This window comes from Cryptomeria japonica, chromosome 9 (genome assembly GCF_030272615.1).
Source record: "Cryptomeria japonica chromosome 9, Sugi_1.0, whole genome shotgun sequence".
Taxonomy (NCBI): domain Eukaryota; kingdom Viridiplantae; phylum Streptophyta; class Pinopsida; order Cupressales; family Cupressaceae; genus Cryptomeria; species Cryptomeria japonica.
Window position 1 is genome coordinate 281427147 of NC_081413.1, and position 27079 is coordinate 281454225.

The 27079-nt window shown below is 34.8% G+C and overlaps 1 protein-coding gene across 1 annotated transcript in view; it reads right to left on the reverse strand.

Moving 5' to 3' along the window:
• Positions 1-6774: 6774 nt before the first annotated feature.
• Positions 6775-27079, reverse strand: part of LOC131048611 (uncharacterized) — a 63280-nt gene continuing 42975 nt past the window's right edge. The window contains exons 5-8 of the mRNA XM_057982635.1: positions 10050-10161; positions 7698-7768; positions 7494-7583; positions 6775-7295 (exon numbers count right to left, since the gene is read on the reverse strand). Of these exons, the coding sequence (XP_057838618.1) occupies positions 7059-7295; positions 7494-7583; positions 7698-7768; positions 10050-10161 (510 nt within the window). The 3' untranslated portion in view covers positions 6775-7058. The remainder of the gene's footprint in view (positions 7296-7493; positions 7584-7697; positions 7769-10049; positions 10162-27079) is intronic.

The following is a 27079-nucleotide window of genomic DNA, read 5'->3' on the forward strand; positions in this document are numbered from 1 at the left end:
CATTGCCTCATTCATAATATCACAAGGGGTTTTTCTTTGCTTTTCCCCTTTCAAAAGTTCTTGTGCCTCCTTCACATTTGGGTGATTGCTCCAAGGTTTTTGCATTTCTCTTGGTAACATTTACTTCATCAATAAACTTACTTGGATTTTGTTTTCCTTCTTTGCTCTTGTATTTCCTTTCATGGTATCAGAGCAGGTTTCTAATCCTTGTTTTAAGTTGACATTGATGAAGGTTACCATTCTGTAGAGTTCACCTTCTTGAAAGAAGAAGAAGTTTTTTCTCTAATATTTTCTACTGTGCAAGTTTTTTATTTCAGATTTTAATTTTTTTTCAAACTTGCTAACAAGTTTGCTTGCAGGTTTAATCTTCTATTCTAGTTTTTTTTATTAAAAAAAAGCTCTGGAAGGCTTGCCGCCAAAGTTTCTTCTTTCTAGTTTAAAGTTGTGGCTTTGGAAGGCTTGTCGCCAAAGTTTCTGTGTTTTTTATTGTGAATAGTTTGGAAGGTTTACTGCCAAACTCAGCCTCCTTAATCTGTTTGGTCGGCTTGCCGCCAAAACTGATTTATTAATAAATTGCTTTCTCTATTTATTTGGAGATTCTAACATTTTATTTCACTTGCAGATTATTACTAGTTTATTTTTCTTTTCTAACTATTTATGTTTGATTCAGAGATATATTTTAGTTTGTTTTTTTTCTAACATTTTTTGCAGGGTTTATTACCAATACTTTCTTCACTTATTTCTTAAATTTCTTAATAGTTCAAAACAAGTTGAAAGGTTGTATTTTGTGTTATTCTGATTGTTTCTTTAGTATCTGTTGTTGTTTATTCTTTTTGTTAAGGAAGATATATATTATTTCAGTTGTTCACTAGAGCTATCTCCCTTAACTTGTAAATTTATTTTCCTTATATGTTGTTTGTGTTCCTGCATTCTCGGTTTTTGTATCTTTATCTGTTGCATGATTCTTTGTTTAAGAAATAAAAGTGCTTTCAAAGGCTTTCAATATTCGACAGTTTTTTTTATTTTGCACTCAATAGTTTCTGGTTTATTCTTGCTTACGTTTCTGAGCTAATCATTCCATTTGCAGTAATAGATTTTAATATTTCAGCATAGTAATCAAAATAACACCTTTGTTTTTTATTGTTCTACCAATCTTCTGTGTTAACGTCTCTGTAATTTTTTTCGTTGGATCACTTTAATGATGGTAAATTAACTCTTCCCTGCATGCGTTGAATTCCATTTTAACTTTATGGTTTCTTTTTTTTTTGTTTGAATCTTATTTCATCTCATGCATCTCGGTTTAAACTTTTCTTTTACGTATTACTTTATTTAAAACTTTATAAAGTTATCTTTCACGTATAATTTCTTACTTTCTTTAGCATAAAGTAAAGTCTCTTTCACATAAGGTAAACTTTATTTTTAAGTTAAAGTTTAGTTTATTTTTAAAAAACAGTTTCTAATAAAGGTTTTTAATTAATTTTTTTATAAATAGTTTTTATTAAATATTTAAATTTTTTAATATAAGTTTGTTTAAACAAAGTTAAAGTTGTTTTTTAAAATAATTAAAATTTATTATTATTAAGGATTAAAAATATATATTTTTTGATCTATAATATTTTTAAATCAAATTTGGTTATTTTAATAGAGGTTAATTTTTCGTTTTTTACTCAAGTAGTTATTTTTTTAATAAAAGGGGCATTTTTATTTCAAATCATTAGTTTACTATCATGTCTACTTTAATTCCTGAAATTAAGTTAAATAGTACTAATTATCATTCATGGAAAACACATATCTCGTTTATTTTTCGTTTCAAACACCTTTTGGATGTTGCTACTGATAAAACCTCAGAGTCCGCTTCAACTGCTCCTCAAGCCGACCAAGATAGATGGAAGGCTCAAAATGAGGAAGCACTTGGTTTAATTGGTATTTCAATGGTTCCTGATTCGTATGTTCTAATTGGAAATTGTACAAAAGCGTATGAAGCTTGGGAAATTTTAAAAACAACTTATGATAGCTCAAATGAATCCCGAAAAATTCAGCTTCAAGATCAACTTGAAGATCTCATGTATACGGATTTTAAAACCATGGATGAGTTCTTATTAAAATTTGATTATGTTAATAGTCAATTAACTGGTTTAGGAGTTACTCTAGCTAATTTATGTTTAATTCATCTTATTCTTAAAAAATGTCGTCCTCGTCAATTTCAGCAATTTATTACCAATATTCATGCTCAACTTGCTATTCCTAGTTTATCTACTCAATTAACTTATGATATTTTTCGTAATTTATTACGTCAAGAGGAAGCTAAATTAATTCAATTTGGTACTCTTAAAAGTAATGAACATGCTTTTATGTCTAAAAACCAAAATCATAACAATAATTTTATATCCAATAATAATAATCATAATCATAATCATAATCACAAATCTTCTAATTATCAATCTCATTCTAAATCATATCATAACAATTCTCATAATAATAATCATAATAATACATACAATAATCAAAGGAATAATTCTCAAACAAGACCCCATTGCACATATTGTGGGGAAGATGGACATATTACTAATAATTGTTTTAAGAAGCAAAATGGTTAAAAACCCATGAACCAAAATAACCAAAATAATCAACAACATAAACCTCATTATAAGAAAGGTAATAATAATGGTAATTCATCTCGTCATGCATTTACATGTACTTATAATGTTTCTCAACCACTTGAGTGGATTATTGATTCTAGTGCATCTCAGCATGTTACTTCTCATAAAGAATGTTTTGAATCTTTGCATCCTGATACTTCTAATATTCTTGTTCAATTAGCTAATAATCATAGTTGCAAAGTTGAAACTATTGGTGATGTGAATGTTCCTAATGGGAAATTACATGATGTTCTTTATGTTCCTGAATTAAAATCAAATTTGATTTCAGTTCCTAAACTTTGTCAAAATTATAAGATTAACTTTTATAGGGGCATATGTTATATGATTGATCCAAAAACTAATCATGTTATTGCTACTGCTAAAATAGATAGTGATAACTTATTCAAGTTCTATGAATTTGCTCCTCCAAAGTATTCTTTGCTTACTACTATTGATTTTACTATATGGCATGAAAGACTTGGCAAATATGGTTGATGGATTGCCTAGTATTGTTCCTTCTCAAATTGTTTGCAATGGTTGCATGAGTGGTAAGATGCATAGGGAACCCTTTCCTCATGGTCAATCTTGGAGGGCATATACTAAATTGCATCTAGTTCATAGTGATCTCTTGGGTCCCATGGAAAATCCCTCCATCCAAGGTTCAAGGTATGCTCTTACATTTGTTGATGATTTTTCAAGGAGAACATGGATATACTTCCTTCATAGTAAAGATCAAGTGCTTGATGTGTTTATTGAATTTCATATGTTTATAGAAAGGCAATCTGGTTCTAAAATTAAGATTCTTCTTACTGACAATGGAAGAGAATATGTCAATAATGCATTTAATGCTTATTTGAAATCGTTTAGAATTAAACATGAGCTTATCGTTCCTTATACACCACAACAAAATGGTGTGGAAGAACAGAAGCATAGGACAATTGTTGAAATGGCTAGATGTTTATTGCATGCAAAAAATATGGATTACAAGTTTTGAGTCGAAGCTATGGCTTGTGCGACTTATTTAATTAATAGAACACCTACCAAAGCCTTAAAGGATAAAACTCCTGAAGAAGTTTGGTCTGGTAGAAAACCCAATTTGTAGAATTTCATAATTTTTGGTTCCATAACTTGTGTTCATAAACCTAAGGAGAAAAGAAAAAAATTAGATGCTAAATCTTTTTCTTTTATTTTTGTTGGTTATGATGAAAATACAAAAGGTTATAGAGTTTACAATCCTATTACTAACAAGGTAAAAGATGCAAGAGATGTTTGTATTGCAGAAAAAGGCATTCACGATTGTTCTAAAGTGAAGGATGATGAACTTTCTCAATGCAAAGTTGTGCTTGTGGAGGACCAACCTCCTTCTCTTAACCCTACTCCTAATGCATCTCTTTTTATTCCTTCTAATGATAGTGATGATGATAATAATAACTCGACTCCTCATGACTCTTCTTCTAGTGATGAATCCATTACTTCTAAAAGAAGATCTCAATGGTTTAAATAGTTCAAGATAGTGATGACTACTTAGCTAGAATGGATAGAATTCAAGCTAGAAGAGTTCATTAGTGTAATTCTGCTTTAATAACTACTATTATGAATTCTAATGATCCTAAAACATTTGATCAAGCTAAAAATCAACCACATTAACAAAAAACAATGAAAAGAATATGATACTTTAACTTCTAACCAAACTTGGGATTTAGTTCCCTTGCCTCATGGTAAAAATCTTGTTTCTTGCAAGTGGCTTTATAAAACTAAATTGAATGCTAATAATCAAGTTAGTAAATTTAAAGCTAGATTAGTTGCTAGAGGTTTTTCTCAAATTGAAGGCTTAGATTATACTGAAACTTTTGCTCCTGTTGCTAAAATGTCTACAATTAAACTTGTGCTTTCTTTAGCTTCTAGAATGAATTGGCCTATTCACCAAATGGATGTTAAAAGTTTCTTAATGGTGATTTACATGAAGAAATTTATATGTCTCAACCCCCTGGTTTTATTAAAGAAAGTAATGCATGCTTAGTTTGTAAATTGAAGAAATCAATTTATGGATTAAAGCAATCTCCTAGAGAGTGGTATTCAAATATTAATGCATTCCTTCTTTCTCAAGGCTTTATTAGAAGTAAAAAAGATCCTAACTTGTATATTAAACATAGTGAAGATGATATTATCATTATTATCTTGTATGTAGATGATTTGATTCTTACTTCAAGTTCACTTTGATTTCTGATATTAAGTTTCAACTTAATCAAAAATTTCAAATGACTGATTTAGGTCTTTTATATTATTTCTTAGGAATGCAAATTTGGCAAACCTCTAAGAGAATTTTCTTATCTCAAATTAAATATGCTCAAGATCTCATAGATAAGTTTAAAATGAATGATGCTCACCATGTTTCAATTCCTATTGAATTAGGCACTAAGTTAATGCTTGATATGCAAACTCCTCTTATTGATCGTACTTTGTATAGACAATTAATTGGAAGTTTGAATTATTTAACTCTTACTAGGTCAGATATTGCTTCTAGTGTTGGTTTGGTTTCAAGATTCATGTCTAAACCTCAACAAACACACTTTAAAGTTGCTAAGAAAATTTTAAGATATATTAAAAGAACTATTAATGTAAGTTTGTTTTATGATGCAAATTCTTATTTTACTTTAAAAGCTTTTAGTGACTCCGATCTAGGTGGAAATTCCAATGATGGGAAATCTACTTGTGGTTATTGTTTTTTTGTAGTTCAGAAGCAATTTCTTGGAATAGTAAAAAGCAACAATCTACCTCTCTTGGATCCACTGAAGTTGAGTACAAAAGATGCACTAATACTTCCAAAGAAGTCTTGTGGCTTAGAAAACTACTAGAAGATTTGGGTCTACCTCAACACAAACCAACTCAATTGTATTGTGACAACCAAAGTGCCACTGCCTTAGCTAAAAATCCAGTTTTCCATGCAAGGACAAAACACATTTCTCTCCAACACCATTTTATTAGAGAACAAATTGAAGACAAACAAGTTTCACTCCTCTATTGCAAGGGGGAAAACCAAGTTGCAGATATTTTGACCAAGCCACTTTGTAAGGAAAAGTTCCAATTTCATTGTAAAAATCTTGGATTGCAAACCATTGAAGGGTTTGATGTAAACTCTCCAAGTAAAACTTAAAAGGGGGTGTTAAAATATTTAATCTTTACTTGACTTAGGTTTATTTGTATTTAGTTTAAGATATTCCTTTATAATTCCTACATGTAATTTGTCCTCTAATACATGTGAGGACAAGTAATTTCTTTTATTTTCCTTTATTAAAAAATATTAAATTTCCTCCATAAAAAAAAGTGGACACATGGCACACACATTTTATGAATGGTGGCATTCATAGATTTGGGAATTACTTTGTAACTCCTCTCCTCATCTCTATTTAAGAGATGTCTCCTCTCTCATTTCTTCTTAATGAAATTATTGTAAAGAGCTTCTCTCTCTCTCTCTCTCTCATTTTAGGCATTGCCTCATTCATAATATCACAAAAGGTTTTTTTTTGTTTTTCCCCTTTTAAAAAGTTTTTGTGCCTCCTTCAGATTTGCTCCAAGGCTTTTGCATTTCTCTTGGTAACATTTACTTCATCAATAAACTTACTTGGATTTTGTTTTCCTTCCTTGCTCTTGTATTTCTTTTCATGATATTTGAAAAATGTGTTAAGTCTAATGAAAAGGAGGCAGCTTTGCATATAAACTTGAGAAGCTTATTTTATTATCTTGTGGGCTCTACATCAGATTAAGCTTCTAGTAGCATTTTAGGTGTAATTCTTGCAGTCAAGTGGCAACATGTGCATTTGACCCATACCAAATTCCATCATGGTTTCTACAAACAGTGTGCTTTCATTTATTTTTTAAAGTATTAATTAGAATGCAGTAAGCTGTGCAGGCAGGCTAGATGTGATTTGGATTTGGTAAACGTATGTATTATATTAAATGATCTAGACCTTGAATCAACACCAAAGCATATGTCTTTCTATTTAAGTAATGTGCTTAATAATTAAAATATAAATGGACCATCACAAAATGTATTTCTAACAAGAAAAGTATTAAATGATTGTTGTCTCCTATATTATTGTATACCTTTTCAATTCTACTTTTCACAATAAGACTCTTGTGAAGTTCAAAAATTTCTCCAGCCAATGAATTTGTATTAAATTAAATTGCCATGAGTCAAATATTTGTGTAGAAGATAAAACTAGACAATCTAGCATAGAAAGTCCGATTGAATAGAATTAATTCTGTGTTATGATTAGGCCACGGGATAGAAACTACTAGATTGAATGAATGCATAACAAACCTTCCTACCTGCAGAAACTAATAAGCTTAAAGAAAGGCCAGATGCTAAGATGTTTCAATAACAACGAAGCTGAGATATCAAAATAAATGTCAAAATGTTCATCGTTTCTTTTTTCCCTTGTGTTTATTTTTCTTGGATTTCTTTTTCTTTTTCCCTTTTCCAGTTCCCATTCTGTATAGGCCTTCATCGCTCCTTTCAATATTGTTCTTCAAAGGCTTGACATGCAAAATTCCTTGCTTGAAAAATCCTTCAGATGCCATCAGCCCTCGGTCCTCTGGCTTACGTTGTCTATCATCTTTTTTTGCACGTTTTGCAGGTCGGCCAAGATGAGTTTCCTGTATAAGCATATCATGAGCTCAAAAAACCTCAGAAAATAAGACGTGGTGAAGACATATATGGCTTGCACAAATGCTTGGGAGGAAGCATTCATGATAAATTTCAATTATCAGGCAAAAGAAAATTTAAACTAGGAAATTACAGTTCTAGTTTTTAAAACATTAAAGCATCATTGCAAATCCTTTTTGAGATCCAACCTCATTCTCAATTGCCTTCTGCTCCGTACGTTCTCGCTTCTTCTTAATACACTGACCATGATAAATAGATGTTTTGCAATTCTTTGCAGGCTGACAGTAAGATTAAGAGTTAGATGCATTGTAAAACACATCAACTATTAGAAACAAAAATCATTTAAATGAAATATTACAACTAATATCTAGAAGCCTACTTGTGGGAACTACCTTTCCACCCAATGCTACCACTTTCTGATTTTCAACTGCCTTTCGCATCTTCCAAGGCATCTGTGCAACACCTGGTATCAAAATCATGTCAAATTCTTTTAGGAATTCAAAACATAAAAATTGCGTTGCAATATTCATTACATAAGCATATTACATAATATTAGAACTGGATTGGAAATACAATTGAGCATCAACAGACAAATTAACATATTACTGAGGATGCACAGAAGGAAGTAGGGGAAATGCTTCCGAAGACCCCTTTTCAAAGTGGGACTTAGGAGTCAGGGGATGGCACTGCTTATGGCCCTTTTGATCTTCCCAGTTCTTGCAAAGATCTTGGGATCAATTTGGCTTCAAACTACCTTGACTTTGTGTTGATCATTTGTCTGTTATTTGTATTGTTCCATGGAGAATCTGCTTTTAGTTGTGGTGTAGCTGTTCTGCTGTTGATTTTCATAGTTGCCCTTTGTAGTTTTGACAAGCTTTATTTCTTTATCCTCCTCACTGTACAACAGTCTAGGACCTTTCAAAACCCCTGTTAACCTTAATCAAAAACAAATTTCATTGTTTTCATCTGAATATTCATCAAAGAATCTGTTGAAGGTGTGAATAATATCTTTTAATATTATATACTGGGATGTGATAGTATTGTTTCTTTGAGATGTAAAAGAGTAATTCGATAGTTCAATTTTGTGCCATGTGATTTCTGTGAATTTGTAAATGAAGTACTCTCGAGTATGCTTATATCAATTTTATTTTAGCTACTTCTACCAATATCTTGGTCACAATTGCCTTTAAAGTTTGGACCTTGATATTAAGTAAAAATTTGAGGAAAGGTTTCACCTTACACATTCCATTTTGTAATGTACTACAAGGTTTTGAACTTTAACTATTTGACTTGAGAAATGGCATGGAGGTTTTGAAATATTTACTATGAAAATATTTCTTTGATGCATAAGCTTAGTACGGTATAAGGTTTACCAAACATGGTGCTTTATAAATCTACTTGCACTAAATGTATGAATAGAAAAATCCATAGGGAATATGTCCAGACTCAAGTAATATGCATCTCTTTTGGTGGTCTTTATCGCTGACAAGAGACTGGGACGGTTGGTTTTTTGTCAGTTGCTTATGTGGAAACTGTTAAGTTTTGGTGCCATTAAGCGTGGTCATACATGCTAGAAATAGTTGCCATTCACCATGTCTCCTAGCAATATCTTTGGAATATTGCTAAACCTTAGAAAAAAATGTAATATTTTCAATAGAACACAACATATAATGTTAATTTAGATTTTAAAAACCTACCAGTTAATTGTCTTCCACTGAATCAATATATTTGGAAAATTGCTGAGCATGTAAGAAAAAAATATGTAATATTTTCAATATGAACGCAATATATAATGTTAATTTAGATTCAAGAAACCTACCAGCTAATTGTCTTCGACTGAGGCAAAAAGCAAGGCACCACTTTTAGCAGCTTAAAAGGCAATATAGTTGAATACTTAAAAGGAACAATAATTTAGCCTTTCTAAGAATCCAATTTGTCAAGCAAAGATAGACACATTGAAGTGAAGTATCATTGCACTAGAGGACTTGAGCGAAATAAGGAGTTCTACCTTATTGTAGAGCTTAAGCGAAGCTTGCAGATAGTTTTACAAAGGCTTTGAAAAAGAAAAACTTCAAATTTCAGAGATATTTTGTATGTGAATGGAAATAAAATATCCACAAAAGGGTAAGACTGGAGTTGGTGTTCATTTTGCTTAAACTATATATGGAGCCAAAAAGAAACAGAGTTCAAGTTCACTCGAATAAAATAGATTTAAAACTGAATAGTTGTGTCAATTTAAAATCACAAGAAAGCAAACAAAAAAGTTAAACCAAAAATACAAATGACCTTGTATGTATTTTTCACAAATGGAAGAACAGTTGTAATATGAATTTCATGATATGTACCTCTGATATTTAATTGCCATTTGATTCAAAATGCATGGCTTTTTTCCTCTGAGGTTGTAATTTGGTGAATCTGATTGTAAATGTTTGAAAACAACATACAAGGAAGAAAGGGTTGCCAACATATTCCATAAATTCTAAATTTCAGTCCAAATTAGTTTTCTAGAACAAGATACCCAGGTGTTAATCTTTCAGATATACCATATTTATACTCGCAATGTTGCATTGCACCTCCATATAATTCAAATTGCACTTTGTTTCCATTATTTAGTATTTACTAGCATATTTGAAATAAACATGCAAAACTGGTAATAATTCAAATGACCTTTCAAGCACGTTAAATTTAATATCTATGGTTTTCTACTAAACCGTGTAAGTTGAGAAAGATCAGGAAAAACGCACCTAACTCTTCAACTTCCTTGAAAATTTTCTTGAATATGTCCTCTTCTTCATGCATCTGCTTACATAATTGCCTCGTTTCTCTTTCCTTAAACATATCAGATGGCCTCGATGACTGCACTATATCAGAAACAATCAGAAAAATATCAAAATAAATTTAAACATCTTACCCTATTTAAAAATGCCACGATGACCTAACTTTGCGAACTATGCACCAAATAAACAAAAAATAGAATGGCAATCATATAAGATGAGAAATATAAGAAAGAGGTGTACAACTAGAACAGAATCAAAAAATTCCAGGGTGTAAAGTTTGAAGATGCCTCTCTCTAAACGCAAACAATGAACATTGAACAAATATTAAATTTGTTGCTTGATATTGAAATCAATAACAAGACAAAAATTAATGCATATTTCTTTCTGTGACAAAAGTTGAAAACTATTTGTATTCATGTTGATAAGAATATTACATCATATCAAATTCACAGCATGAAGCTGTGTGGGTGCAGTGAGAACGTTCAAGTTAACAGATTACATCCTTGAGAAAAGTAATGTTAGAAATTAGGATCTTAGGTTATTAAGCATTACAAATAAAATCAAAATTAAATAAATCGAGAATTATACATGCATAAATTTGACACATTACACAAACTATACATGGGAAAACACTTCCAAGTAAAAAACCCTATATCATCATTTCATCATAAAACATTTACAATAATGGTTTATTAGAACATAGACCAAACCTGGGGAACACCTCTCTCTACTTCCACATGGCCAATAATACCTTTGTGTATAGTGATAGAATTCACTATTCATCTCCAAATTCACACCCTCTTAATAGGATGGAAGCTCCTTTAATATAGGAAAAAAGGTGACCAAATACCTGAAGGGTATCAGCTACACCTGTTCAAAACCATCATTTATAAATAATCAAAAATCAATAGTTTATTAAAATATAATTATTAAGATGTGATATGCTTAATAAATGTAATATCCCCCTTTAGGTTTACCCTAGATTTTGTCCTAAATCACAAGTTCAATTAAACAAGAGGTGTAATATAGTTAGGATTTTAACTTTACCAATAAACATGACTTTAGCAAGATAAAACCCTTGAATAGGTCCTGCAATCATAATAGGTAACTTATAATTCTTTTAATATTTCAATAAGGGTTAAATGCATATATATTATTAATTACTTCAATCTATTTGAATGATCGTTTAAGAAGACAAGAATCAGTAGTTTCATTCCCATAATCCACCATAATAGGGGTTGGAGAGGAAGCATGTTAGTGTGCCCTAACTTCACCACATCTAATCCCAAGAGCATGGAACATCCATACTCGACCTCTTTGCCCCAAGTGGCATGAAATCTTGTCCATCTAGCATGAGGTAGGCTACTTAGAAGGGGAAGACAGACCTGCTCCACCAATCATTACTCCTCAATAAGACACCCTAACTTCACCACGACCAAGTCTTAGAGCACTGAGTATCCATACTCGACCTATTGACCCGAAGTGGCAGGAACTCTTGTCCATCCAGCATGAGGTGGGCTACTTAGAAGGGGAAGACGCACCTGCTGACCTTATTGAGGTTCCTCCCTAATCCTTTCATGATAGCATATAGGAGATTCCAATAAATAAATGATTGCCCTATTATGTCTTTGAGGAGGGACAAGAGAGTCATCTTATTTACTTTGGGACCCGTCCCTTTGAAATGTCATTTCTCTTGATTGGTCCGCTCCCCTTCCTGGAACCAGATGCCTCTTCATTCATGACTATTCAATAGTTATTGTCATTGTGGTTTCCACTGCTTTAACTTAATGATAATTGATTCTTTATTATTTTGTATTATTCCTTCCTTAATCGCAGCATTATGAAATCACTGACTCAGTTAATGTTCATTAGTATATTAAGGTTTATTGTTTGTTTCCTGACAAATTGCTGATCATGTGTCTTTTATTTATCCATTTCTATTTCTTCTTGCTTGTATATGGTATGCGGGTTAGAGTAGTGCTTCTTACTTCGGGATTCACTATAAGTGAAGTCTTACCAGTAAGACAATTTTTCTGACCACTAGAAATCAATTTATGGATTTATTTATTGTGTTATTTCTTCTGGTTTATTGAAGTGAGTGTTTATGGTGGGGATGTGTCAATAAAGTATATAACATCGAAGGTTTGATAACCTTACATTAGAACAATATATGGATGTTATAAGGGGCAAGACCCCTAATAATATTATGTGCTAACACTCCTCCTTAATTGATCAGTAGGAGATATTTTCCACAAGTCGTCAAATTATGATATTACTATTAGCATTCAGCTGTGTAGTTTTTGAGTCAAATTCATTGACCCATGTTTCATGAGTAGTGGTTCACAAGAATGAACAGTAAACTTAGTACCCAGTGCATCTAGGTGATGCTCACAGAAGTGAAGCATTGGGCCTTCCCAGGAGATCACCCATCCCAATATTACTCCAACTCTAAGTGCTCTTAACCATGGAGTTTCCCCCAAGGTTAAGCCCACTTAGCTTGCTAGCCCATTTGTGAAACCTTCAGCAACTGTTGTACCTTATGGATCATTCGTATAATAGAATCCCTTTAGCTCATCAATTTGATAAATAAGAGAGATTTTCCACAGCAAGTCACATTATGATATTGCTATCAGGATTCAACTGTGTAGTTTTTGAGTTAGACTCATTGACCCATGTTTCATGAGTAGTGGTTCACAAGAACCCATCTCTCATGAAAATGAATGGTATACTTAGCACTCATCACATCTAGGTGATGCTAACAAAGGTGAAGCAATGGGCCTTCCTAGGAGGTCACCCATCTCAGTACTACTCCAACTAAAGTGCACTTAACCATGGATATTCCACCAAGGTTAAGCCCACTTAGCTTACTACCTGTTGACGTGTATTTTGTACACCATCATACACAGAATAAAATACCCAAAGGCATCTAATCCTCTCTTGAAAAAAAAGCCTCTAACTGCTGAAGATTCGCATAAAGGATCAGTTAGGATGACTCCAAGGTTCTGGTTAGTAGGGTCTCTACGTGTGGGCAAGCTTCCAGCGGTATGATGTGATTTGCTGTATCCTCAAGGGGTCTTACGCTTCCGAAAGTTCAAGATTTTACTAAACTAAAGAAACTTTCAAAAAATAACAAAAGAGTAGGGTTTTCAAGAGGTCTAATCTAGTCTAACCCTAAGAATGACTTCGTGTAGACAAGACTTGGCAAGATTCAACCAACTTCAATTTTGCCATAAGATAACAACTCAATTGAAATTGGTGCGATCTTCTAAGGTAACAAAATGATTTTCAATGCATCAAAGATCAAAGATACTACCACGAAGGTACATATCCAAGATTCAATAATGATTGAAGGTAAAGTGATTCAAGGTATTCTCCAGTCGACCACGCAAGGCGTTCCTACAATCAGCAAGAAGCTAGTGGTTTGGATTACGAATCCTACCAAAGATCAAGTTTCACACTATGTCCTTCAAACTAACACACTACTTTGATTGAGCATGATTCAAGTAAATTGAACAACCATGAAGATAACCAAGAAAGTTGCAACAAAACACCATAACTTCAATATTTCATTGATTTCCAAGTCATCATATACAACAATTGCTTGAATTCCTTTCCTCACAACTCAATCTTGCTACAAAATAAAATTGCTTCTAACTTCTAATCTCTTAGCTATCTCTCTTCTCTATTACAAAAACATTATAAATGAAATGAAAAATGAAGGTATAAATAGCATCCTCAATTACAATGAAAGGTCCAGATTGAAAGTAGATCAATGGTCAAGATCATGACACCTAAACCCTAATTAGGGTTTGTTACAAATGGCCTCCTTTTTACTGAACAATATTAAATGCATAGCCAAATATTAAATTTGGCACAAAAACCTAGGAGACATAAACCAATGACAAATAAGATGCCATGTCATCTATAACAACCTTTCATCTAGAATCTTATTCCCTTTCCAATGTTCTTTTTTAGCATATGCAATGAATCTAGATACGATTCCTTCGATTTCTGCAATTGGAATCTCGAGAAGATTCTTCATACTCTCTTCCAAGTGGATGACTTGATCGAATGCATCTAGAAGAGCTGCGTCCCAAGTAGGTTCAAGTTCCTTTGTTCTTTCAATCAGGAGCATGGTGGCAAACATCTGATCATATTGCTCGTCTGTAACATTTGCGTCCTTGCAAAAGATGACCTTAATTCTATCCTCTAATTCCTGCATATCCACATCTGTCTCGACCTCGATCCTTCTGCCAAGAATGGTACGAAGTACCTCAAATACTCTGTCCTGGATCGGATTGATCACCTCCTCAACTTGGCTACATCTAGTACTTATGTCCTCAAAGAAAACACTCTTCATATGGAGTAAGGTTGACCACTGAAGCAAACTGTGAGGTCCTCCATCCATGATCTTTTCTTGCACTAAGACCTTCCTTGATGTGTGTCTTATTACTTTCAAGACAGGAATGATAACATCTTTGGTATGGGCAAATGCGGCTACTGTTATCATCAAATTGTGGATTATCTCAAGAACCTGGATAGCTTGATGAATAATCTTCATCATCCTTGTTACAAATTCTATGGCCACTGTATGAGATTTATCCATCCAAGTACTTGTACGCTGGATCATATTCCTGAATCTTTCTGCCTCATTGATTGATTGAAGTGGAAGTGCTTGCACTGGTGATCTAGCTGGATCCTCACGTCCCAAAGGTTCATTGATGTGACTGAAATATGTTCTCCATGCACCGACCTCTCTCTCAAGCTTTCTATTCTTCTCCATTTCTTCTCTAAGCTTGTCCTTCAATGCCTCAAATGAATCAGTGGCATCATCTAATGTCTGCTCGGCTGTGGATGGTCCTAGCTCAAATGTTTGTATATCATATTCCTCTGCTAGGATCTCACCTTCATATTTGTCTACTGCCGGTGTAGCTATCTGCAGTTTTCTGGATCCAGTCTCATCTCGAATCATCTTGGACATCTTGGTAGCCTTCCTCTTTTCTGTTACTTCGTGTGAGCGTCCAACAAGGCTCTCTAAATCAATTGCATTGTCTTCGTCCTCTACTACGATCACCTTAGTTAATCTTTCCTTCAACCAATCTGGGATAGCTGATCTTGTTTCTTGAACTTGTATTTCTTTATGCACTACTTCTTCTTCTCTGGGAGGAGATGTCATTTCATTGTCTTCTTTATCTTCATCTAACTCATAATCTTGGAGAGATCCATCTGGAGACCCTTGCTGCGCCTGTCCTTCTTCCTGCCCATCGTTCTGTACCATCGACTCCATGGATTCTTCCACTTGAAGTGTCCTCTTCTCAGGTCTAGAAGAAGTACCGGATGAACGATCTCAGTTGGCCCCTTGCTTTCTCTTGGAAGACTCCTTCTTTTCTGATCTTTCTTTCCTCTTCGAACCTCTTGGATGGAGATTGCCCTCACTGGCACATCGAAGGTTACCTTCACCTAAATTTCTAGGATTAGGATTGCCTTCACTCACACTAGCTCCACCTTCGGCTGGTTTCTCTTCCAAAGTGAAAGTCATAGCTATGCCTTGCTCTCTCAACTTTTGATGTTGTACGTCAACCCATCTGCGAGTACAAGACAAGACTGGTGCCATCAAAGTATCTAAATCCACAACCTCGGGCTCATTCCAATCCAACCTTATTGTTTTACTTTCTCGATCATAGGATGACTGGATATATCTGCCAGTGTCCTGAGCTTGGTCGGCCACTCTGTAAATCCTGCATTTCCTGATGAAATCCAAAGGCAATCTAGAATGCATTTTTCATTTTACTTCAAGATCATCTAAGAGATTCATCATAAAATCTTCAATTTGGTACTCATGCCTAAACTTCCTGCCGACTGTCTCCTCTAAATGTCCATGTGGATCAAAGCTTTCTCTCAAAGCAAAAGATGAAAAAGAATACAAGGCTAACTCCTTCTCTGCGTCATCCATGGCTAAAGCATTAGGACATACCTCAACTGAATTGCCCAAAATGATAGGTACTGGAACTCCATTCCCATGTCTGTGTCTGAATGCCTTCGCATATGCTGCCAACTGTCTTGTTACTTCAAGTAACACAATTCTGTCTGTCGGATATCTTGGCAACATGTATGGAGGTAAAGGACATCCATGTAATCTAATATAAGTGAACTTCGGAAACTGAATAAACCAAGCACCATACCTCTTCACTAGTTCCTGTGCATCCTGAGATAGTCTGTTGTGAATCCCACCTTGCAACGTCCTTGTGATGTTCATCGTGAAGGTATCATTAACTAACTTGTAGTTACTCCCTGGCGGATGATGCAAGTAGGCATAGGAATCACAAGCTCTGACCTCGCCGGGTCCTCTTCCAATCATTCCTCTATGAGGTAGTCCTGCGTACTCAAAACTCCTAATCAAGGCATAGATGACGTATGAACTCATGTGGAAGGACTTAGTAGCCTTGAGTCTCCTCAACTGTACGTCCAAGCAATGGCTAATCATCCTAGCCAAATGTATCGTACCTTTCCCTTGAACGATCACCTGGATGAAGTAAAACATCCACTTCTCAAAATAGAAGGCGTGAGGGGCTCCTGTAACTCGGTTGAGCATCGTAATCAAATCTCTGTACTCCTCCTGGAAATCAATCCTGTGCGGTGTGTTCGGGATCTTGCTCAGACGGGGACGGCTCTTGAGTAACCAGCTCTTATTGATAATGCTTAGACAAGCATCTGGATCATCTTCGTACATTGACCTGGCTCCTTCAATGCTCTTATATATCATGTCCCTGTGCTCTGGAAGATGGAAAGCTTCACTTATGGCTTCCTCTGAAAGGTACGCCAAAGTGTTTCCCTCATTGGACACGATCGTTCTGGACTGTGGATCATAATGACGAGCACACTCGATCATCAACTCATGGCACTGAACAGCTGGAGGAAAGCCGGCCGCCTTAATGATGCCACTCTCGATTATTCTCCGGGCGACAGGTGATGGCTTGCCAATGTAAGGGACCTCTCGAAACTTCTTCGTGTTGAAGTTGCCTAAGTTAGTATCTCCAATGTTGCTCCACTTCGACACGATCTTAGTCTCCACTTCTTCGGTCTTTTGATCTTCTTTCATGAGAGCTGAACGACTGGTGGATGCTCCCGCCTTCGGGGTCGCCATACCTACACAACATTTCATAATGAAAAACTAGATCTTGCAATATGTAATCATAGATTAGAGAAAATTTTAGGAAACTTCATGATAAGTCTTTGAGTTATCATTTCCTAAAAAAGATCGAGCTAGGAATTCAAAATTCAAAATTTCAAAATTTAAGCTATGACGATCTAAAACTTAAAACAATAAAACCAAATCGCCATACCTCACGGGAGAGCTAACTCTAGAATGCAAATGAATAAAATCGCCTAGGCAAAATTGATATTTCAACGTGATCTTCAAATAAATGTCCTTCTTATCAATATCGCCACCTTTGATATGTCCTTGATGTAGTCTTCCAATGCTTGACAAGTTCGCACCATAAAAATAAGGTTCGCACCCCCTTGGATATAAATTCGCACCACTTTGCTTTGTATACTCCAAATCGCATTTCTCCTTTGTCTTCCTCAAATCGCATGTAAGAGATGAAAATGATAATGTGAAAATGAAATCTTTCACCTCCCTTTTATAAGCGCTTATACCACCCATCCTTTTAGGCCGACTTGGTAATTAATAAGGCAATTTAAAACGATTTTTAAACAAATAACAAAGCCGACTTTTGGTAAAATAAACAAATAAATACCAAGCGCTTCATTTAATTTCTTATTAAAATAATTAATTAATTATTTGCCAACGTTTTTTAATTTAACAATTTCGATTTTTTACAAGGCAAAACAATTAATTAATACCAAACGCAAATATTAAATGCCATTTTAATTAGATTTTCAAACTTATCGAATTTTAGCATTTAAATAAATTCAAAAACATTTGCTTGAGCGCCAAAATTTTTTAAAAATGCAAACCTTATCGCCCTGGTCCCTGACTGAGGGACAGGAGCGATCCATCAACTTTGTCTCGATTCTTGCGATTTTTGACGTTCAAATCGGTATTTTTGTTGGGTCCTTTGAGCTTGAGTGTCTTGCATGTGTGAATAAATGCATCTCATGACCATTATCGCCCTGGTCCCTAGGAGAGGGACAGGAGCGATCTAGATGTTTTCACTTAGATCTTGCATCTTCAATCTCCAATTTTCATCATAAAGCGAACAATAACCTTGTTTCTCTATTCCATGCTTGTTTCACTTAACTTCTACAAGGCGTTTTGATGTTTGGAGGATCATCGCCCTGGTCCCTTGAAGAGGGACAGGAGCGATCCATGTGTTTTCTCCATTTCAAGCTTGAATTGGTAACATCTTAACGTTCACCTCCTTTATATCGCATTCCAAATGATGTTTTAAACTTTGTGCAACTTTGCTTTGACGTGATTTTCAAAGGATAAAGAGTGCTCTAACCAACATCGCCCTGGTCCCTTGGAGAGGGACAGGAGCGATCCTTGTGTCCTGGCTCAAATTTGCAAACTTTTGATCTTTGTTCTTCGTTCATTATCTTCCAAATGGTGTTCTTGTCCTTGCCTATCCTTGCATTGTCTTGATTTTGAAGGAGCATGAGTGTTTTAATGAAAATCGCTTTGGTCCTTGTCCAAAGGACAGGAGCGATATAGGCTCTTTGGCTCAATTGATAGCATTTTGACGTTAAAACCTTTGTATATCATCATCGAAAGACACCTTTGACCTTGTATGATCTTGCATAACCCTGACTTAACGTGGTTTTGGAAAGATTTGACCAATATAATCAATATCGCTCTGGTCCCTTGGAGAGGGATAGGAGCGAACTTCAACGTTTTGAGCTTGTCCTTGTTTTGACCAACTTGCAATCGCTTTCATCGTGTAAAATAAAGTCCCTCGATCCCTCTTAGCCGCTTGGTACTTGGCAAACTTTTGAAATCTAGGCATTTGTAGGAATTTCGCTCTGGTCCCTTGGAGAGGGACAGGAGCGAGTTAGGTGTCTTGATGTAAATTCTTCAATGTTGACGACCTTTGATGCTTCGTGCTTGATTGAGACGCTTTAAAACATCTTCACCACCTTGTACTTTGTCTTGGAATGCCTTGAACTTGGAGGAAAAGGCATCATAATCATTATGTCGCCCTGGTCCCTTGGAGAGGGACAGGAGCGATATTGCTCTTGTAGGCCTCATCTCATTTTATCACCTTCGAAATTTATCTTCAACGGATTCGTAATGTACCTTTTCGCTCATCCATGCCTTGGAATTCATTGTAACTTGGCAAGAAATTTGTCTAAGACAAAAATCGCTCTGGTCCCTGCCTGAGGGACAGGAGCGAACTTAGGCATTTAGGTCCCTTGTTGACGTTTCATAATCTTCAATTTATCTTCAACGTGTTCAATTCATCGTCTTTACTTGCCTCAAACCTGAAACTTGCTTGATTTTTGCCAGAAACATGCCTTATGAAGAACTTCGCTCTGGTCCCTTGGAGAGGGACGGAAGCTATAATGGATTTTGCCCTGGTCCCTGACTGAGGGACAGGAGCGATTTTTGCATTTCAGTTCATTCTCCTTCATGACGGCACTTCAAGTTATATTCATTTGGTAAAACACATCTCCTTGGACCTCTTCAAATCGTCAAGTCATTAAAATCCTGCAAGTACAAGGCAAAATTTGATTTTTAGCTCTGGTCCTTCACTAAGGGACAGGAGCGATTTTGCTCCCTGGGGCATCTCCGTGTTCGTGAAATTCTTCAATTTATATTCAACGGAAAGATCTCGCCTTCCTTCATCACTTTCAATTTGAAATTCATCTTGACTCTGCAGGAATAGTAAGATTTTTTGAAAACGAGCTCCGGTCCTTCACTGAGGGACAGGAGCGATTTTGCTCCTACAGGCCAAAATATCATGATTTCACATATTTAATCACTTCACAAGGCAAAAACAAATCATTCCCAATGCCCGGGATCAAAAATCAAAAAAGTCAAAATTTGGTCAAAATTGCTCAATTGGACAAAATTCACAATTTCATCATCAACACTTAGACAAATTTAAGCTCTGCACTCAAAATTCCAATTGAAAATAGACCACTCTGGCAAATTCATTTTATTCAAAATTGCATCCTACGAAAGGAAGCTCAAAAAGCTCTCAAAACTGACTGGATTCTGACCTAAAAGATCAAAAAGGGAACCCTAGGGCTTGACCCTAAATCCAGACAACTGACTAGCTAACAAAACCCTAAAAGCAAAACGAAAAGCGAGCGAAAAACGAGCAAAAAGAGGGGGTCCCCATTTTAAATGGGGCGATGTGTGAAATGGTCACAACACTACCCCATTTGCAAAACCTTAAGCAAGTGTTGTGCCTTATGAACCATTCACATAATATAGCCCCTTAGCTCCTCAATTGATAAGCAAGAGATATTTTCTAAAACAAGTCAAATTATGATATTGCTATCAGGATTCAACTATGTAGTTTTTAAGCCAAACTCATTGACCCATATTTCATGAGTAGTGGTTCATAAGAACCCATCTCTCATGAGAATGAATGGTACACTTAGCACTCATTGCATCTAAGGCACCCATCCCAGTAATACTCCAACACTTGCTAAAGGTTTTGCAAATGCGGTAGCAAGCTAAGTGAGCTTAACCTTGGGGGAAACTTCATGGTTAAGCTTTTAAGACACTTCAGTTGGCGTAGTACTAGGATGAGTAACCTTTAGAAAAGGTTCAATGCTTCACCTCTGTGAGCATCACCTAGATGCAATGAATGTTAAGTGTACCATTCATTCTCGTGAGTGATGGGTTCTTGTAAACCACTACTCATGAAACAAGGGTCAATGAGTTTGACTCAAAAACTACACAGTTGAATACTCATAGCAATATCATAGCTCCTTGATGTTAACACTTCTTTATATTTGTCATTTTCATGTTTTATGTGGTTTCTTGTTGCAGCTAAATGTCCACATGCAAAAAGTAAGGACAGCAACTATGAAAAGAAGTCTTTAAGTTCAACAATAAGAAGTACAAGAGAAAATAAGAGAAAGCTCAGAAATTCGAAGAGTCTCTATTCAAAGCAGGAAGGTGGTTCATTGGATGTTAGTGATGAAGAGTCTTTAAGTGATGAAATATTGTTCATGGCCATAGAAGAAACACGTGCTGAAAACCAAGAAGATGAAGATCATATTAATGAAGAAGGAGAAGTGGATCTTGAACAAGACCTAATAAGCACTCTAAGTGAAATCAAGAAACTTAGAAAGAAAAATAACTTGAAGTTTCTGCTACAAGAAGGGAATAAGGAAAGAATCAAAACATCTCAAGCCCTTGGAGATGCAAAGAAGCTGATAATTGATTTGAAGATTCAAGTTGAAGAAGCAAAGAAGATAGAAGAAGAGATTAGAAGTCAACTTGAGCTCAAAGAAGAAAACTGTGAGAGACTTGAAGCTGAAATTGTTTCACTTAGAAAATTGGATAAATCTTTGACACAGCTGAATCATGAGAAGATTGATCACAAAAGTTCAATGTCTTTAAACAAGGTGATTGACTCACAAAAATCATCTACTAATAAAGATGAAGTTGGCCTTGAAGAAGGTCAAAGTTCCAAGTCTACAAAAAATAAACAATAAAAGATCAATGAGACAAAGGATTCACCTTCAAAAATCAGAAATATTGCTTTCAAAAGGCCTCTTATCTCAAGGCAAGCACATTTGACCAAGTTTAACAATTCTTTCTTTTATAGTTATTGTTTCTCTTACAATTATTTTGGACACAAGGCAATCAACTATAGAATGTTTGCAAGAAATGATTTCAAATTTATGAGTAGGAACTCTTTTGCTTCTCCAAGGAATTACAATGTTATATGTTATACATGTAATAACTTTGGTCACACTGCAAAAGGTTGTAAAAGTGGTATGGCAGATTTCTCTAAGAAAAACCATAAGGTTGAGAAAAAGGACAAAGCAAAGGAGGTTACTAAAGTTTGGAGAAAGAAGAGGAAAGAAGTTTTAGAAAAATCCAGAATTGTGCAAACAGCCTTTCTTCACAAAATGAAAAGGACGTATAATATGTTGACAATGGTTGTTCTAGGCATATGACTCGAGATAAAAGTAAGTTTTTGACTCTCAAAAGGACAAATGGAGGCAAGGTGAGATTTGATGGTAATTCATCCGCCAAAGTTGCAAGTCAAAGTACATTTATTTTGAATGATGGTGAAACCAAAGTTAAGAATGTGTTACATGTAGAAGGTATGAAACATAATTTATTGAGTGTGAATCAATTGTAAGGTCAAAGACATAGTTTGGTTTTCAATTCAAATTGTTGTGAAATTAGTAAAAATGGTAAACACATTGCTGATGCAAGTAGGGCTGCTAACAATCTATACATTCTTGATGATATCAAATGTGAAAAGTGTTGTTTGAGTCAAGTGGATGAATGATGGGTATGGCACATGAGGCTGGGACACAACCTTTGACAGTCTTCTTTAGATCAACATAAAGGAAGTTGTTAGAGATGTACCAAAACTCACTAAACCTTCAAACAGTGTTTGCAAAGAATGTCAATTTGGAAAGCAAACAAGGAAGAGTTTCAAATCAAAATAATCTCTAGCACAACGTCTCGAGTTGATTCATACTGATTTGTGTGGGCCTATAAGAACTATGAGTATGCAAGGTGAGAAGTATTTTATGCTTTTAATTGATGATTTTTCAACAATGACTTGTGTTGCATTTTTTTAAAAAAATCAGAAGCACTTGAGAAGTTCAAGGACTTCAAAGCCTTTGTGGAGAATAAGAAGGGTCTGAAAATTAAATGCTTATGTTCAAACAATATAGGAGAGTTCACATCAAATGAAGTTGTAAATTTCTGCAAAAAAAATGGTATAAAAAGACGGTACTCAACTGCTAGGACACCACAAAAAAATGGTGTAGTTGAGAGAAAGAACAGATCAATCCAAGAAATGGCTCATAGTATGATGAATGAGTCTAAGGTGAATGATTCTTTTTTGGAGAGAGGTAGCCCATACTGCTGTTTACATTCAGAATAGAAGGCTGATTAGAGCAAAGCACAGCAAAACTCCATATGAATTGTGCAAAGGTAAGGTTGCTTTTGTGAAGTATTTTAGAATTTTTGGTAGTCCTTGTTATATTAAAAGGGATGAAGACAATCTTGTGAAATTTGATTCTAGGGCTGATGAAGGGATTTTTAGGATTCTCTTCTAAGAGTAAGGCTTATAGATGTTTTAACAGAAGATTATGCAAGATTGTTGAAAGTGCTAAAGGGAAGGTTCATGAAGATGCTAACATTTATGATAAGATACAAGATGATGATGGAAACCGACAAGAAGATGAAGAAGAAAGTGATGTTCAACAAATGACCTCAAATGTTCAACATGAAACAGCAGATGCAAATTCTGAGACACAAATGAAAATTCTGAAAATGCATCTTCAAGTGTTCAACATGGGACAGCAGAAGTAACTACTGAAAATAAACCTACAAATTATAAAAGTAAGAGCACATTCAGAACCTCCTTGAAGACTTCATCAAAGTTTGTTCAAAGAAATCACCCTGTTGATTAGATTTTGCAAGAGGATAGACCAAGAGCCACAAGAAGAAATGTCAACTACTCTAAAGATGAAAATATCTCCTTGTTGTCCATGATTGAGCCAAAAAGTTTTGAGAAGGCAGCAGAAGATAAACATTGGTGGCAGCCATGAAATAAGAACTTGATCAGAGTCAGAAAAGTGAGACATGAAAACTTGTCCCAAAGCCCAAAGTCAAGAACATGATTGGTACAAAGTGGGTTTATAGAAATAAGTTGAATGAAGGTGGTAAAGTGGTGAGGAACAAGGCAAGTCTTGTGTGCAAAGGCTATGCACATGTTGAAGGTATTGGCTTAGAAGAACTTTTTCTCTTGTTGCACATTTAGAAACTATTAGAATGCTCTTAGCCTTTGCTTTTTTCAAAGGTTCTAAAGTTTTTCAAATAGATGTTAAATCTGCTTTTCTAAATGGCAATTTGAATGAAGAAGTTTATATAGAGCAGCCAAATGGGTTTGTCTTGTCAAAAAATCAAAACTATGTATGCAAGTTAAAAAAAGCTCTCTATGGTCTTAAACAAGCCCCACGTGCTTAGTATGCTAAACTTGACAGTTATTTGCAGCAGCAAGAATTTAGAAGAGGGATAGAGAACAGAAATCTGTATGTTAAATAAGGTAATCATATGTTGATTGTTGTGGTTTATGTTGATGACCTGATTTTTGGTAGTGATTGTGAAGAAATGTGTAAAGCTTTTGCCACTAATATGAATCAGTTTGAAATGTCCATATTGGATGAGTTGTCTTTCTTCCTTGGTGTGCAAATTCATCAATCAATTAAAAGCATCTTCATTTCTCAAACTAAGTATATAAGAGAGATGTTGAAAAGGTTTAGAATGGAGGATTGCAATCTAGTAAGCACTCCAATGGTAACAAGATGTAAGTTAAGTAAAAGATGATGAGTCTCCTAATGCTAATCAAACTTTGTGTAGGTCTATGATAGCAAGTTTATTATATGTTACAGCTACTAGACCTGACATTATTCAAGTTGTCGATAATGTTGCTAGATTTCAAGCTACTCCTAAGGATACTAGTGTTCATGCAATTAAGAGGATCTTCAAGTATCTTAAGGGTCCTATGGGTTATGGTATCCTAAAGGTAATAATTTTACACTCATAGCTTATACAAATGCAGATTGGGGTGGTTTTGTTGATGATAGAAAGAGCACAAGTGGATGTGCATTTTTTCTAGGTGTCTGTCTTGTTTCATGATTGAGTAAAAAGCAAGCTTCTACTTCATTGTCTACAAAAAAAGCATAATACATTGCAGCAATGTCTTGTTGAACACAAGTTCTATGGATGAAGCAAACACTGAAAGATATTAAGGTAGAGTATAATCATCCTATATCTATCTGTATGCGGGAAAAGTGGGCGAATAAAACTAAATATGTGAAAATATGTTAGAATACTAGTCCACACACACACACAGGACTTCTTGATGCAAGCTATGGAGTAACATAGTTTTTATACGTCTACACTATCTTTTGTGACAACATGAGTGCCATTAATATTTCTAAAAATCCAGTTATGCACTCTAAGACTAAACATATTCCTATCAAGTATCAGCAAGTTAAGCCGGAATATGTTTCAACTAAAGAGCAGATTGCAGATTTGTTTGCTAAGCCTCTACCAAAGGAAACTTTTGAATGCTTGAGGAAGAAGTTGGGAGTGATTTCACTCCATCATTAAATTGTCGGTTTGACTCAGGGAGTTTTCATTGTCACATTCATTTAACCCCATTTCAGAAATGCAGGTTGGTTTCAATCATTGATGTCAAAGGGCGTGTAGTAAGTCAAAGGAAGCAACATTGTTTCAAAGTTGGTTTAGTTTCAAGTTGCGTTGCCATCAATGACAAAGAGAGAGATGGTTAGATATTTTGTTGTTGATGTCAAAAGTTGATAATAAAGTTGTACACAGTTTGGAGGATTACTTGAACCAACAAGGAACTATGGCACAAAAGGTTATTTTCTTCATCTACCTAGTTATTTGCTTGAGCTGGTTGCTCACTTGGTTGAGCTACTTGGTTGTCTAGTTGAGCTACTTGGCTGTGTTTGAGCTACTTGGTTGTTAGTTTGAGTTGGATGCTTGTCTATGCTTGTGGCAAGTCAAATTGACACATCACCAATGGAATGTCAATAACATGGTGTTCTGAATTTAATATTCTTTTCATGGTTTCAGATTTTGGTCCATTATTAAATAATGGTGTGATACTAATGTTGATGTGATATTAATATTGGAATCACATGCCTTAGACAATGGATATTAATAAGTAAAAACTCTATTCAAAATAGGAGTTTTTTATGCAGTCAAGTGCAATAAATGATGGAATCAAGCCATGTAAGGAGCATGCAAGCAATATTATTAAATGAAGTTGAATGCCTTCAAAAAGTGGGAGTGCTATGTAGTCGGAAATTATCATTATGGTATCTAGCATTTTGTGCCTCCAATAAACGTGATGAAGTGTCCGCTATCTAAATTGGTCAATTGTTTTTAAAGGATACCTGTCATGTGATATTCATATGAGGATCGAATATTAACTTTTTAGTAACCATGTGAGGAGAATATACAATTTACAAAAAGTGTGCAGCATATAACTGAAGGGTGTGTGCATAGCATTAAATTATTGTAGAGGAAAACAGTCACATGAAATTGAAGCCAAACGTTTTTAATATATCTTTGAGTGCTATGCAAGTGGGTGATATATTATATAGGTGGAGTTGCTAAAAAGAAAAAGGGAAGCAATGGTATCAGTATGAAAAATGGAGGTATCAAGCATTGGCTACGAGAAATTCAATTCTGTTTAATGGTATTTTGGTATTATTTAGAAGCAAAGTGGAGTATGCGTTAAAATGTGTGAATAATGAAGTCAATCTATGGTGCTTTTAAGCAAGTGGAAAACTGAAGTTGGTGCTTTAGCTGAATGAAGTTAATGCTCACTTGTGTAATCTGGGTTGGTGCCCATTTTGTCAATGGAAGCTATTGTGTACCGTGATTTTTACCCGAAAGGGTTTTCCACATGAAACTCGGTGTTTGCATCTTGATAGTTGTTCTTTTCATGTTTTATAGTTGTTCTTTTCATGCTGATAGTTGTTCTTGATAATTTTTTTGCTGTGTTTTGGGGTTGTGCCTAGGGTTTCTCGGACGAATGGCATTTGTGCAAAAACTGCACAATTTTTTTACAACATCTAGGTGTTAATGTTTTTTTCCAAAGCAGTGGAGGATTTTTAACCTAGTTTTTTTTACAATTTCTTGGCAAAATCGTGGATTTTCAGAACTATGGAGGTTTAGAGCGATTTTTCAGAAAATCATAGGTATTCAGAAATTTTGCACGATTTTTTAAAAACAAACTGTGGATTTCAGTTTTCTTCTGATTTTTTATCAACAAAAATCGAAGGTA